Consider the following 14,847-nt stretch of genomic DNA (forward strand, 5'->3'; position numbering starts at 1 on the left):
GAGTGAAGAGACAGCCACCTTCATCAACTGCAGTAAAAAATTGTAATTTTGCAATTTCATTGGGCCCTGTGAACAAACTCCCAGGCCCCTGTCAGGCTCTTGGAAGGGGCTTGCATAAGGGAGGCTGTACTAGTTCCCTCCTGTCACTGTCACAAACCACCACAAACTTAAAGACTGAAAACAACACCAATTGATTCTCTGACAGTTCAGGAGGTCAGAAGTCCCAAGGAGTCTCACTGGGATAAAACCAAAGTGTAGGCAGCACTGCACTCCTCCCGGAAGCTCTGGAGGGCGGGGGGGGGGGGGGGGGGGCATGTCCTTGCCTTCTCCAGCTCCTAGAGGCTGCCCACACTCCCTGGCACAGGACGCCTTCCTCCGTCTTCAAAACCAGCAGCGCAGCACTTTCTCTCTGACCTCTGCTTCTGGCTTTGCATCTTCCCCTATTTTGACCCTCCTGCCTCCTTGTAAGTACCCCTGGGGTTCTATCGGACACACCTGGATAATCCAGAATATTATCTCCATCTCAAGGACTTTAACTTAATCACATCTGCAAAGTCCTTTTTATCGTGCAAGATAACACAGTTACTGGCTCTGGGGGATTAGGACACGGACATCTTGGAGGGGGTGTTCTTCAGCCCACCACAGGGACCCTGAAACTTCAACTCCATTCCCTTCAGGTAAATCTGCCTCTCCTTCCTCATTACAAAATCTAGTTGGTGCTGAGTTCTGATTGTGAGAGTCCCAGTGGGAAGGAATACCTGTAATTACACCTGGGACGAGTGCTATGGAGGAAAAGAGAAGAGATGCTAGGAAGGTAAAGAATATTCCAAAGTATGGGACCTAATTTAAATGGAAGGGCAGCAATGTCTCCGAGGAAGGAATACATCTGAGATGCAAAGGATGAGGAGTTAATTATGCAATGGACAAGGGAAATGTTCCAGACAGAGGGGGCAAGCTGTGTGGCCTGGGGAAGGGTGATGTCAGAGGGTCAGTGCAGCGCAGCTGTATCCCGGCCATTAAATCCTTAGCTCTTACCCACAATGAATGGCACGCAGTAGGTGATGAGTAGTTCTCAACTCTGGCAGCACATTCCAAGCAACACAGGACCTTAAAAACACCAAGGCCCAGGCCTAGACAAGACCAAGTCAGAATTGTTTGAAAGCACAAAACAGCCCAGTATCTGTATTTTTCAAAGCTTCTCGGAATTCTGGTGCACAGCCAGGGTTCAGGATCACTCTATTAGATACAAGTAAATGGGTGGATGGATGGGTGGATGGATGGATGACAGCATTTGCTTGGGGTAGGATTTTCTTTTAGGCGGTTTTCTTGTGCGTAAGGAAAAGAAGGATTTTGGCTATCTTGGATTATATTTTCCGAAAATGCAGAAAAGACTTTCAAAAACATAATGAAATGCTCATCGGAAGAGACTCAGAATGATCTAGCAATCATGTCAGTGTAACCAGTTGTCGCTGCATAAAAGACCTGTGTTGGAATGGGGAGGTGTTTTTTAAAAAACGAAGGAAGGGGCACTTCTTGTTAAGCTCTAGCTACAGCCCCGAAGGCATTTTGGTTTTTTGGTAGTACTAACGAATGACCATCAGAGGGAGACATGCTCCGAAAAGTGTTTTCAGCGGGTGCCCCATCTCACACGGAACTAGTGTGAATCAGGTGTTTCCGAAGGCGGTGGGATCTCAAGGCAGAACCATTAAATGAGTAAGTCTCAGGGTATGAGACAAGTGGCATATGTTTATCTGCACCAGAGTTAGATTCATTTCAGTTCTCCAACAGTTCAAACAATTAAACCACTGAGGGTAGGGGGTGGGGGTTGGCGGGGAGGATGAAGTGTGTATGTGTGCCAGCTTTGTATCTGCAAAACTAAGGGGAAACTTTGAAGACTTAGACTTAGAGAATCATATTTTCCTCCAGCAACCAGCACAACTAGGAATTAAGTATTCAAGCAAAAACCCTCTCTCTTTGTTAATCTATATATCTATATCTATATCTATATCTATATCTATATCTATATCTATATCTATATCTATATCTATATCTATATCTATATCTATATCGAGAGAGAGAGAGGGGAGGGGGTAATAAGCAAATTAGGCCGGGACTCTGTTACGGGTCACGACCAGACAGGCGGAGGTTGCGCGTGCAGGTGCAGCAGCTCAAGGCCCCGGAGCGAACACAGGCAGGGGGGCTGGGGGACACTGTGAATCAGGCGCGGGTCCCAGCCCCCGGCGGGGTGCCTCCTCTCGTGATTTCAATCGCGCGCTGGGCCTCTAGTAAAATAGGCATCTTAGATCGCCTTGCGTTTGTGGAGTTACCAAGATAACAGCTGGGTCCCTGGAAAGAAGAAAAGAGCTTGGATCCTCACTGCAACACCCATTTGTTGTTTTTCTCTGCACTTGTCCACTTACGCCAGAACAGCACGGATTTTCACACGTATATTAGACAAAATGTTGACTAGCCCCAATTAACCTTCCATTCTAAAAGTTAAGTAACTGATCATTAGTAAAGGGATACTTTTTGCAAAGTTTGAAGCAAACACGTTGCTTCGCAAAGCCTTTAAAGGTGACTAGTGAGAGGCTGGGTTCAGGCAGGGAAGCCTTTACAAAACTGTGATGCCTAAGTCAAGATAAAGGCCAAGGCTATGCCACTCTGAAACTATTGTCTGCAAATACACTGGACTAATCCAACTTTTGAACCTAACACTCCCGACCAACAAGTACAGACATTTTTTTACATTTTTATGGGGGTGGAGGAGTAAGTAATGCAAATTGCTCTCAGTCTGTGCATTTGTTTTAAGGCAAACAGAATGAGAAAAGACTTACAAATGATCATGTTTCTTGAAAAACCTGAGAAGTGTATTTTACAGTCTATCTTCCAAGCTTACAAGGCACATTGGAAAAAAAAAAATGGAGTCAGTTGCTTTTAGTTTTGTTTTTTGTCTGTTTGTTTGTTTTGTCAATAACCCAGTAGGATTTTTTTTTTCAAGTCCAAGGTAAGGGAGCTTGCAATAGGGCTGTAAGGTTTTAGGACTTTTCTACAGTTAATTCGCTGTCTGAGGTCTCAGCCCATCTTCACTGTGACCCCCAGACTACATGTCACCAGCTTTAATTTTAACGAAGGGAAAAGAGGAGATGAGGTAAGAAAGAGGGGAAACAACCCATCGTTAATTGCAAAAGACTAGCAATACTTATATACATAATTGATGGAAATCCAGTTACCTGCAAGAATCTTGGGTTTAACCACTATCATGCGGTATTCAGTTGATACAAGAAAATAAACTCTGAAATACAATCTTCTTATTTTCTTCCGTAACCTGGTGCTATCCAGGGGCTGGGCTATGGATCTGCTTTCCTTCTGAATAGGAGGTGGACTTGTTGGCCTGGTGCCTCCTGAAAGCATGATGCTCCACCATGGTGCAGGCTGGGCTGAGGGAACCCCCCCCCCCCACCACCACCACCACCTCCGTCCACCAGCTATTGTGGAGCAAAGTCTGGAAATCAGCTCTATAGTTAACTGAGTTTTGATTAGAATTTGTCTCCAAGTGGTTGCCTTTTGCAACATTTATGTTAAATAACTGCCATTTCACTCGTTTTACTCCTCATTTTTGTTCTGCTTAAAATCAATTTCTGCACTTCCCTTGACTGGGACCCAGAAACAGCAGATTTGCATCATCTCTTCCTCTGCATCTCTTCCTTAGACCCTATTCCAAAGGACTGGGGCGCCCCAGAAATTCTGCAGGGCCCCCTTCCCAGTGAGAATCAGAGTGCGCATGTGCACAGCAAAGCCAACTCACACGTACCATTTTCAGCCTGCTGCTCCGGCGTCTCCACCCCAGACAACTGCTGCATCGCAGTGTGTGCTCATGGGGACAGATGGAAATCCCATTAGGAAACACAGCCAACTCTGTGTTCCACATTTTTCAGGAGAGAAACCACATTCAGCGCAACAACGGTGCAAAAGCCCTAGTGTCGGTGCCTTTAAATCAACTGAATGTCTAACCTCTTCCAAGATATTACACAAGCAAGGCCCATATGGTGAGCTAAAGACGGCCCTACAGGAAAGGACCTGGGCTAGGTAGGGCTCCAAAGACCCAAGTTCACCATGTACTTTTCCTAAAGCTCTAGTTTTTCTTGCCAGAAAAATCATTATACAAATGACTTACTTCTTAAGAATACAACAACAACAATAACAAAGAACACAACAAAAAACTATTATAAAGTAATTTATATGCCAAGTGCAATTAAACCTCAATAAAGTGTGTGATATGTAATACTTTAACAATAAAGATTTAAAATTGGAAATGAAGAAGTAAAGCTGTCCTTATTTGCAGATGACATAATATTGTACATAAAAAACCCTGAAAGACTCCATCAAAAAACTAATAGACTTAATAAATGAATTCGGCAATGTAGCAGGATACAAAATTAACGCCAAGAAATCTATGGCATTTCTATACACCAATAGAGAACTTATAGAAAGAGAGACTTAAAAAGCAATCCCATTTACCATCGCACCAAAAAAATTAAGATACCTAGGAATAAACCTAACTAAGGAGGTAAAAGACCTATACGCGGAAAACTACAGGACACTGAAAAAAGAGATAGAGGAAGACGTAAACAGATGGAAGAACATACCATGTTCATGGATTGGTAGAATCAACATCATTAAAATGTCCATACTATCCAAAGCAATCTATAGATTCAATGCACTCCCCTATAAAATACCAATGGCATATTTCACAGACGTAGAAAGAACTCTCCAAAAATTCATCTGGAATAAAAAAAAGACCCCGAATAGCCACAGCAATCCTGAGAAAGAAGAACAAAGTAGGTGGGATCTCAATACCAGATTTCAAGCTGTTCTACAAAGCCACTGTTCTCAAAACAGCCTGGTACTGGCACAAGAACAGACATATAGATCAATGGAATAGAATAGTGAATCCAGATATCGAGCCAAATCACTACGCTCAATTAATATTTGACAAAGGAGGCATGAACATACAATGGAGTCAAGACAGTCTCTTCAGTAAATGGTGTTGGGAAAATTGGACAGATACATGCAAAAAAAAATGAAACTAGACCACCAACTTACACCATACACAAAAATTAACTCAAAATGGATACAGGACTTAAACGTAAGATGGGAAACCATAAAAATACTAGAGGAATCCACAGGCAGAGAAATCTCAGACATATGCCGAAGCAATTTCTTCACCGATACCACTCCTAGGGCAATGGAAGCTAAAGAGAAAATAAATAAATGGGACTACATCAAAATAAAAAGCTTTTGCACAGCAAAAGAAACCATCAACAAAACAACAAGAAAGCCCACTGTATGGGAGAACATATTTGCAAATGTTATCACTGATAAAGGTTTAATCTCCAACATCTACAGGGAACTTATACAACTTAATAAAAGGAAGATAAATGATCCAATAAAAAAATGGGCAACGGACCTAAATAGAATCTTTTTGAAAGAAGACAGAAGGAAGTCCAAGAGACATACGAAAACATGCTCAAAGTCACTAATTATCCGAGAGATGCAAATCAAAACGACAATGTGGTACCATCTCACACCTATCAGAATGGCAACCATCAACAAATCAACAAACGACAAGTGCTGGCAAGGATGCGGAGAAAAAGGAACCCTCATGCACTGCTGGTGGGAATGCAGACTGGTGCAGCCACTGTGGAGAACAGTATGGAGTTTCCTCAAAAAACTAAAAATGGAGCTCCCATTTGACCCAGTAATCCCACTTCTAGGATTATATCCCAAGAAACTAGAAACACCAATCAGAAAGGATATATGCACCCCTATGTTCATAGCAGCACAATTCACCATAGCTAAGATTTGGAAACAGCCTAAATGCCCATCAGCAGATGAGTGGGTTAGAAAACTATGGTACATCTACACAATGGAATACTATGCTGCTATAAAAAAGAAGGAATTCTCACCATTTGCAGCAGCATGGATGGACCTAAAGAGCATTATGTTAAGTGAAATAAGCCAGGCAATGAAAGAAAAATACCACATGATCTCACTCATTTATGGAAAATAAAGAACATTATAACCTGATGAACAAAAAGATAGATACAGAGGCAGTAAATCACTGAACAGACTGTCAAATTACAGTGGGAAGGCTGGGGAGTGTTGGGGCGGGAGGGAAATAGATCAACCAAAGGACTTGTATGCATGCATATAAGCACACCAATGGACGCAAGACACTGCGGGGGGGGGGGGGGGGATGAGGGCATGCGACAGGGGGTAGGGGAGGCTGGGGGAAGGTCAATGGGGAAAAAAAGGAGATATATGTACTAATATATGTAATATTTTAAACAATAAAAAATATTTAAAAAATAAAAGCTTTCCCAATTTAAAAAAATAAAAATAAAAAATAATCCTACATAATAAAGAGGTAATATGCAAATTAACCCTCACGCCCTCACAAGACGGCTGCCTACGACCAGGCCAGCAGGGGGTGAGGGATGACCAAATGACTGAACAAGCAGGCTGCGTGGGGCGACCAGGCCGGCAGGGGGGGCAGTTGGGGGCGACCAGGCTGGCAGGGAGGGCAGTAAGGGGTGGCCAGGCAGGCAGGCAGGTGAGTGATTAGGAGCTAGCAGTCCAGGATTATGAGAGGGATGTCCCAGATTGGAGAGAGTGAAGGCTGGACTGAGGGGACCCTCGCCCTCTGTGCACGAATTTCATGCACCGGGCCTCTAGTTTATCTATATAATGAAGATAGTACCTCCTCCTCTGACTCATATGAGGGTACTGTAAACATCGAATGATGTAATGGGCATGAAAATGCTTTGTGATACCAGTATATGGGGCAGATCAGAGAATACCTGAAATGCCAGCCAGGGGGGTTAGTGAGGGACACCCAAACAACTGAACAATAAAACATTAACACAGAAAAAAAATAAAGTGTGGGGGGGGGCAGGGGGGACTACAAATATAAGGATTAAAAGCCATTTTATAAGGGATTATCAGTTACCCGTCCCATACTTTTTGTAAGTTAACTCAGCACATCTTATCTTGGGGTGATGAGAGCCATCAAAATACACCTAACTTCTGCCCCACTGGTGTGGCTCAGTGGTTAAGTGTCAAACCCATGAACCAGGAGGTTACTGGTTCGATTCCCAGTCAGGGCACATGCCCAGGTTGTTGGGGGTGTTCAGGAGGAAGCCAGTTAATGATTCTCTCTCATCATTGATGTTTCTATCTCTTTCCCTCTCTCTGAAATCAATAAAAACATATTTTAAAAATTACACCTAATTTCTTAACTTTTTTTTTTCTGGGATCACTGATGATAGGATTGAGACTAGTATAATAAAGGAGAGAAGTTCTTTTCATTCCATTTCCCACCATTCAGAGTCCTCAGCAGCCCGGTGGACCACTGACCACACACTGCAGGAGGAGGGATGACGGAGAAGCATCCAGAAAAGCAGAGTGGTCTCCTTTGCTGAGTTTTGTTTTGTTTTGTATTTTAGGATCAATTTGGCCACTATTTTCTCACCAAGGCTTGGAACCTATTTGGTTTTCCACAAATTAAGACTGCTTAGCTCTTCTCAAATTTACTTTGAGGGTGAAATTAAGGTGATTTCTAACTTAGATATTTCACATAAAATTTTCTCCCCCATCATCCGTGTGGGGATGTGTGCAAGCCATAAGCTTACTGCATACTGACCTAGCTTTGGTGAGCATGTCAGATCCTCAGACAAAGCCTGCATGTGCTTCCTGCCACAGGACCCAAAGAGCTCAGGCCTAGGGCCTCACCACAGTTTAATCAGCTCTGCCCTTTATTTTCGTTATGATTCTTGTGAAATTTTCAAACTCAAGTGTGTTTGTCTATGGGCCGAGAGCTTGTGCAGTTTATTTTAGGAGTATGAGCAGCAGTAGAAACAAAGATGCATGTCTGGAAGATGTGAGAGAAGTGATACTGGTGCATGTAAATATATCCGGAGAAAATCTGGCTGGCTGGGGACCATTTTGCAGGGAGAATGAGGAGTGAATCTATAGACTTAAGGATATACTGGTAATTTCCCAAGCCATGCCACACCCCTTAAGTGACTTGAAGGATTTCAAGAATTACCTACCTTTTTATTATTACTACTAGTAGCCCTGCGCATGAATGCGTGCACCAGTAGCTCTCCAGTAGCTCGCTGCCGCCCTCCAGTAGCTCTCCACCCACTGCCCCACCCTCCTGTAGCTCCCTCCGCCCCCCCACCCCCGCTTCATAGCTTGCTGCCCTGTCCCCTCCTGTATCTCTCCTCCACCCGCTTGTAGCTCGCTGCCCCACCCTCCTGCTGATCCGTGATCTGGTGGTTATGCAGTCGGTTGTTACGCTTCATGGCATAACGACCATTTGCATATTACATCTTTATTAAATAGGATTTTAATTTTTTGTTGTTAAATTATTTTTCCACTGAGGATATCTTCCCATTGATTTTTAGGGAGAGTGGGAGAGAGAGGGAAAGACAGAGAAAAACATTGGTGTGAGAGAAACACATCGATTGGTTACCTCCTGCACGCGCCAGGACCAGGACCCGAGCCGGAGAGGAGCCTGCAATCAAGGTATGTGCCCTTGACCAGAATGGAACCTGGGACTCTTTGGTCCGCAGGTGGATGCTCTACCCACTGAGCCAAATGGGCTGGGGCCAGAGTTGCCTACCTTTATAAAGGTCATGCACTGCCTGATGTCTTCCGTGCTGTTGGGAAGGTCACGCCCCAGCAATACCACCTGAAGACTGAGGTCCTCGCCGGGAGGGGTGATGGGCGTCTTCTCCCAGGGCCTGCAGCGGGGAAAGCCACTATGGCCGTTGGCGTTCAGACTTTTTAACCAATAATGATATGTGTTGGCCCAGAAGTGATTCCAACCCGCCAACCAGGTGAAAATAGGCCCAGTAATCCCGAAAGACGCCAACGGCCCTTCTCTCACAGAACGGTTAAGGAACGGGCCATTTTGCAAAGTAAATTTTGAATTGTTTTCTACTATCCCAGTTCCTTTATTCTTCACAGAATATACTGTGAATGCCCTTCATTACTTGTATTTTCTTCTCATATTCTGATATATATTGATGATAATCTCTATGTGTTAAAAAAATTTAACAAATACAATGCTTCTGTGTTTGCCACCCTCAAATAAGGGATAAACTGCTTGACTTATGTGATGAGGCTGCTGCATTCGTGCATGCACACTGATTCCTCTTCCTCTTAGCATTATCTCCCAACTGCTCCCTGAACCTAAAACTTTGCTAGCACGGAGCGGCTCATTCTCCCACTGGTGTCTACCTTTTCCCTTCCTGTGTATGCCCCACCTCTGCCTCCACTTGGCTCCGCTCTTCCTTCAAAGTCCCTGTTCCCCTTGGGCTTTCTTGACCGCCCCCAAATTCCCTTCACACACAGGCCCGCTCCATATTGGACCCCTACTTCGTGCTGCCTGGGGTTCCTCACTCTTATGTGTCAAGTTGAAACATAACAAATTGACAACATTCAACTATTTTTTACCTCCACAATAGCAAGTGCATATAATTCAACCTAATATATGCGTCTCCTCACCCCCCCCCATACAATTTTTCTTTACATTCCTAGTGTCTACAATAGTCCCTTACACAGAGTAGGTGTTTGCTTGGCTCAGTGAATAGAGCGTCAGCCTGTGGACTGAAGGGTCCCAGGTTCAATTCCGGCCAAAGGCACATGCCTGGGTTGCGGGCTCAGTCCCCAGTAGGGGATGTGCAGGAGGCAGCCGATCAATGATTCTCTCTCATCATTGATGTTTCTCTCTCTCCTTCTCCCTTCCTCTCTGAAATCAATAAAGAATTTTTTTTTTTTTAAAAAAAGAAGGAACAGGCTTCAACTATTTTTAAGTTAGCCAAATGGTAGATAAGTTTCCATTTTCATCTAAAAATGCATTCTAACCCCGTAATACACTTACCACGGATGATGTGGGGTGTTTACGATGCCCCCTGCCAAAATTTCCTACTAAGTCTAAAACAGAAATATAAAACTTTATGGTACTAGAAGTTATGGCTAGAGGCATTGCTTTGTAAATACTGTGGGCTTTAATAGATTCTATATTTCAAAATTATTATTTGGAGAATTTCCATCAGTAAATTTTATATTCACTGGAATATATTTCATATTTATTGCATAATTAAGTTACACAACCGAGTTAGAAAAGAACATCAGATTATGACACTTCATCTAATTACATTTCATAGATTCTTCTGTCCTTCTCCCTTATTGTGGTCATAATTCATATGTATTACATTAATTATCATCATAAACTGAAAGTGGATAAGGAAAAATCTAGTGAATAGGTATACGTATTTGTAAAGCTAAGAGACTTACAAGGTATCTGATACTGATACCCACTGTTTTCCAAAATAAAAATAATCAAAATAGCATGATGACCACTGAACTGAATTCAGTATTCTAAGGGCAGAATACAATGGCAAGAGTGGAGAAATGGAGAACTCTGTAATACTTTGAGTACATCCACAGTAGTAGGCTCAGAATTACGTAAGGAAATAAATCAGTATTTCCTCCCCTCCTTGCTCTGCTGCTGTGGACACAGCAGTAAAGTCCAAATTTCTTTTTCCATGATTGCATTTCTTAGAGCCACCGTTTCCTCAGCTGATGAGTCATCTTCAGAACTTAATTCCAAATGCGTTTCTAGTTTATAGTGCTCTTGCTGAGCCTTTCATTCGTGTCGTGTCAGAACATATAAAGGACGTCACGGAGCCAGGTAAACATCTATTTTAGGGGAACGGAGGAAAGAACAAGCTTCTTACTAATTGATTTGGATTTGTCACTTGTCATTTATGAGTCATTAAAACAAACAGGATAGCTTTGGCTCACATTTCTTTTTCATCTTGAGTTTATCAAAGTTCTGAAGTAGTCTTGATGAAGAGGGTCCATCTTAATGTCACAAAAATAGGAAGGGGTCAAATTTCTTTTATTGATGGTAGGAAGCTCACTTTCAACGCTTAAGCACTGTCAACACAGCCTAAGAGGACATTTTAAAAGGTGAGACTTTCTCTTCAAAGACCTTCTTCCTCTGTGGTCCCCGAAACACAGTCACCTTCAGCTACCTTAATCTTGCTTGTTCTTGGTAGAAAACTAGAATAGTCTTTCTGCTGTGAAGTAAACAGAGAGGTCAGAAATATATATGGGAGGAAATAACTTCCATAACAACAATAACAAAGTCAAGGATTCTCATATTTAAAAGGCAACGGAAAATTAACATCTGTTTAAGCAATGGTTATTCTAAAATGTTTCAGAAGCTACACTTATGGCTGAGAGCGCCCCCTGCTGGTATGCAGAGGTAGCCCTTTCCAGACCAACCCCAGGCACTGGGATGTCTCCAGGAAACACTTGAATCTGCCTCTCTTGTCTTTTTCCCCTCCCTTAGAGCCATGTGACTTTCAACTTTTAACTTCACCCCAAATCTTTACTATACATTTTAAGAGGTTCTGATTGCTATAAACCGTTAGTGAGTGAGAAATCAGCCTTCAATATTTATGACATCTCAAAGACAGGGGCCATGGGGAATACACTTTGGCCCCAGTGAAATAAACACTGGCACCTCAATGGCAGATCAGCTGAAATTTGTTTTCTATGAGGCCAAGTGGTTAAAGGAGTAAACTTGGGTTTGGACGTTGGGTTTGAACATGGGCTCCATCATTTACCAACTGTGTGGCCTTGGGCAAGTTACTTAACCTTTCTGTGTGTTTTCAGTTCCCTCAGCTATAAGCCAAGGATAATAAGCCCTGGCCAGGAGCTCAGTTGGTTAGAGCATCATCCAATATGCCAAAGTTGCAGGTTTGATCCCTGGTCAGAGCACATACAAGAATCAACCAATGAGCCCTAACCGGTTTGGCTCAGTGGATAGAGCATCGGCCTGTGGACTCAAGGGTCCCAGGTTCCATTCCGGTCAAGGGCATGTACCTTGGTTGTGGGCACATCCCCAGTAGGGGGTGTGCAGGAGGCAACTGAATGATGTTTCTCTCTCATCGATGTTTCTAACCCTCTCTCCTTCTCCCTTCCTCTCTGTAAAAAATCAATAAAATGTATTTTTTAAAAAAACAATCACCCAATGAATGCATAAATAAGTGGAACAACAAATCTTTCTCTCTTTCTCTCTCCTTCCCTCCCCCCTCTCTAAAATCAATCAATCAATTTTTAAAAACTAAGGATAATAATAAGAGTATCTGGGCTGTTACGATGACTAAATAGATTATATATGGAAAGTAATTATAACAGTGCCTGGCTCAGAATAAGCTCTACAGAAAGGTTTGCTATGAGGCATATAAGTGTCTAATCACTATGCTATAGTCCTGAGAGTAATATACTATTGTATGCCAACTATACTTTAATAAAAATTTACAAATAAATGAATAATAACAATGGAGAAGAAAAGAGAAAGGTTTGCTAAAATACGTTGGAATTCAGTATGGTGGGACACCAGGCCCCCTGCCCCATGCTGGCCCTGCCCAGAGCGTGAAGGAGGCTTGCCTGTTGGCACTGCTGTTCATCTGAGAGGATAACGGAATTAGCGTCCATGTTGATCGCAGTTGTGCTGTGTGCAGAGCTGCCTGTTGTTCTAGGACAGTGGCTCTCAAATCTGAACGTGTCAGACTGAATTGCAGGGTTTGCTAAACTCAGGTTGCTGGTCCCCAGGCCCAGGGTTTCGGATCTAGCAGGTGTGGGGCCTGAGAATTTGAATTTCTACTAAATTCCCAAGGGATGCTGATGCCCCTGGTCCAGGGACCACACTTGGAGAACCACTCTTCTAGAGCGATGGTTCCAGTCCTGGCTGTACATTAGACCATCTGCGAACTTTTAAAAATTCTGCTGCCAGGCCCCAGCCAGCCATCATTGGTTTTTACGTACCCCCTGGTGATTCCAATGTGCAGCCAAGGCTGAGAACCACGGCTCTACACTGTTACTATGGTGCTGAAATGGATTACCCCGTACATTCTTCAGTTAAAGGAACTGAAGCTTGGTGCAGCATTTCCCACTGAAGTGCTTATTCACTCTGATACAGGGCCCCTACCCCAGATCTACTGCATCAATCTTTTGGGGTGAGGCCCAGGAGTCTTCACTTTAGTAAGTACCTCTGGAGCCCCTATACGCATTTTTTTTTTTTTTTTGCCTGGAGGCACACAGTAAGTGGTGGAGTTCTCAGCTCATGTCTCTGGTCTAAGCAGCCAGAAATCTCTATATGTAAAAGCCTAAGCGACTGTTATGACTGAAAGACTGGAACGACCTGAACGACTGGTCAACCAGTCGCTATGACGTGCACTGACCACCAGGGGGCAGACGCTCAACACAGGAGCTTCCCCCTGGTGGTCAGTGTGCTCCCATAGCCAACCTCCTGTGGCCCCTCCCCCCCCCCCGCCAGCTGGCCAACCTCTGTGGCCCCTACACCCCCTCCCCACAACTCCCCTCTGGCCAGCCCCGATTGGGACTGGGAGAGAAGCCCTGATCAGCCCGGATCACTGGCCAGGTCAAGGGACCCCATCCGTGCACAAATTTGTGCACCAGGCCTCTAGTTATGATAAAAGAGAAAGCTTTGCATTTCATCTGTTTTAAATTTTCTGGGCTTATTCACTCAAGAAAGGACCTTATATACTTATAAATACCATCCCTATATACTAAGTATTTTTAAAAATATCTTTTTATTGATTTCAGTGAGGAAAGGAGAGGGAGAGATAGAAACATCAATGATGAGAGAGAATAATTGAATAATTGATTGGCTGCCTCCTGCACGCCCCCCACTGGGGATCGAGCCTGCAATTGGGCATGTGAGTCCAACTGTGACCTCCTGGTTCATAGGTTGACATTCAACCACTGAGCCAAGCCGGCCAAGCTATACTAAATATTTTTTATATACACAGCAGACCTTGTGACAGGAGCTGGACCAATAATAAATTCCATTCAAATGCTACTAAGAGGTCACCTTTATTTCATTCATCTACTCCAGGATTTGAACTTAGAAAGAAAGAGTTAGCATAAGTAGTTACGGGCACAGCTCTGGAGTCAGATGCCTGCTTCCTTCCACCACTGATTACTGTGCAACCTGGGGCAAGCCATTTAACCTCTCTGATTTGCAAGATGGTGGTGAGGATGACTGCGTTAATCCAGCGGTCGCCAACTGGTGGTCCGTAGACCACTGGTGGTCCGTGAGGTCTGAAAGGTTGGCGACTGCTGGTTTAAGGAAACCTTTGGAGCAGCGGTCGCCAACAATAAATAGGCTATACTTCTTGGCCTAACCTACATGGAAGAGCTTCTGGAAAGGAGAATTCTGGCTTCTTATTAAAAGTAGAATGACTTTGGTTATTTAAAGGGGGGAAATGGCAGATTTATCAAAATGATAATGTATCAGTTACATAATTTTACTCACAGACCTGGCTTTGTTGAATGTGGTATTTTTTACTTTTGCCTTGTTCCGGAACTTCAATCTGCTAAAGAGATTAGGAAAATGTTGGTCAGTGCAGCCTGGAGAAGCAAGCACACAAATAACCTATTTAACTAGCACATTCCCCCTTCCACAATAATCCTCTTAAAGGCCCCGAAGGCTGCCAGGCACACCTACTTGTTATATGCAAATTCCCCCTTTATTTGCAAGTGTCTAAGCAATACAGTAATTGAGTAAAGTGAAGCTTAATGTTTAACATTGGTAGTTGCTTATGGACATTGTGGCTTAACACAGATTCTAAAGGGTCTTCACCTAAAATAAACTGAACTTCTAATCCTGAAATATTTCACAGAGCTCCAATCCATATGCTGAATCAAAGCCAAAAGGGCTTCTGATTAATCAAAAGGCAC

The 14,847-nt window shown here is 43.4% G+C and overlaps 1 protein-coding gene across 2 annotated transcripts in view; it reads right to left on the reverse strand.

Moving 5' to 3' along the window:
- Nucleotides 1-11,031: 11,031 nt before the first annotated feature.
- The window catches only part of SNX31 (sorting nexin 31), a gene marked incomplete at both ends in the record, with an annotated part of 51,204 nt that continues 47,388 nt past the window's right edge, over nucleotides 11,032-14,847 (reverse strand). The window contains 2 exons of one of the 2 annotated variants that reach the window (XM_080647255.1): nucleotides 11,032-11,153; nucleotides 14,427-14,483. In XM_080647255.1, the coding sequence (XP_080503381.1) occupies nucleotides 11,058-11,153; nucleotides 14,427-14,483 (153 nt within the window). The remainder of the gene's footprint in view (nucleotides 11,154-14,426; nucleotides 14,484-14,847) is intronic. The other variant, XM_080647256.1, reaches the window with a different exon arrangement.

This window comes from Plecotus auritus (genome assembly GCF_963455305.1).
Source record: "Plecotus auritus genome assembly, chromosome: 11".
Taxonomy (NCBI): Eukaryota; Metazoa; Chordata; class Mammalia; order Chiroptera; family Vespertilionidae; genus Plecotus; species Plecotus auritus.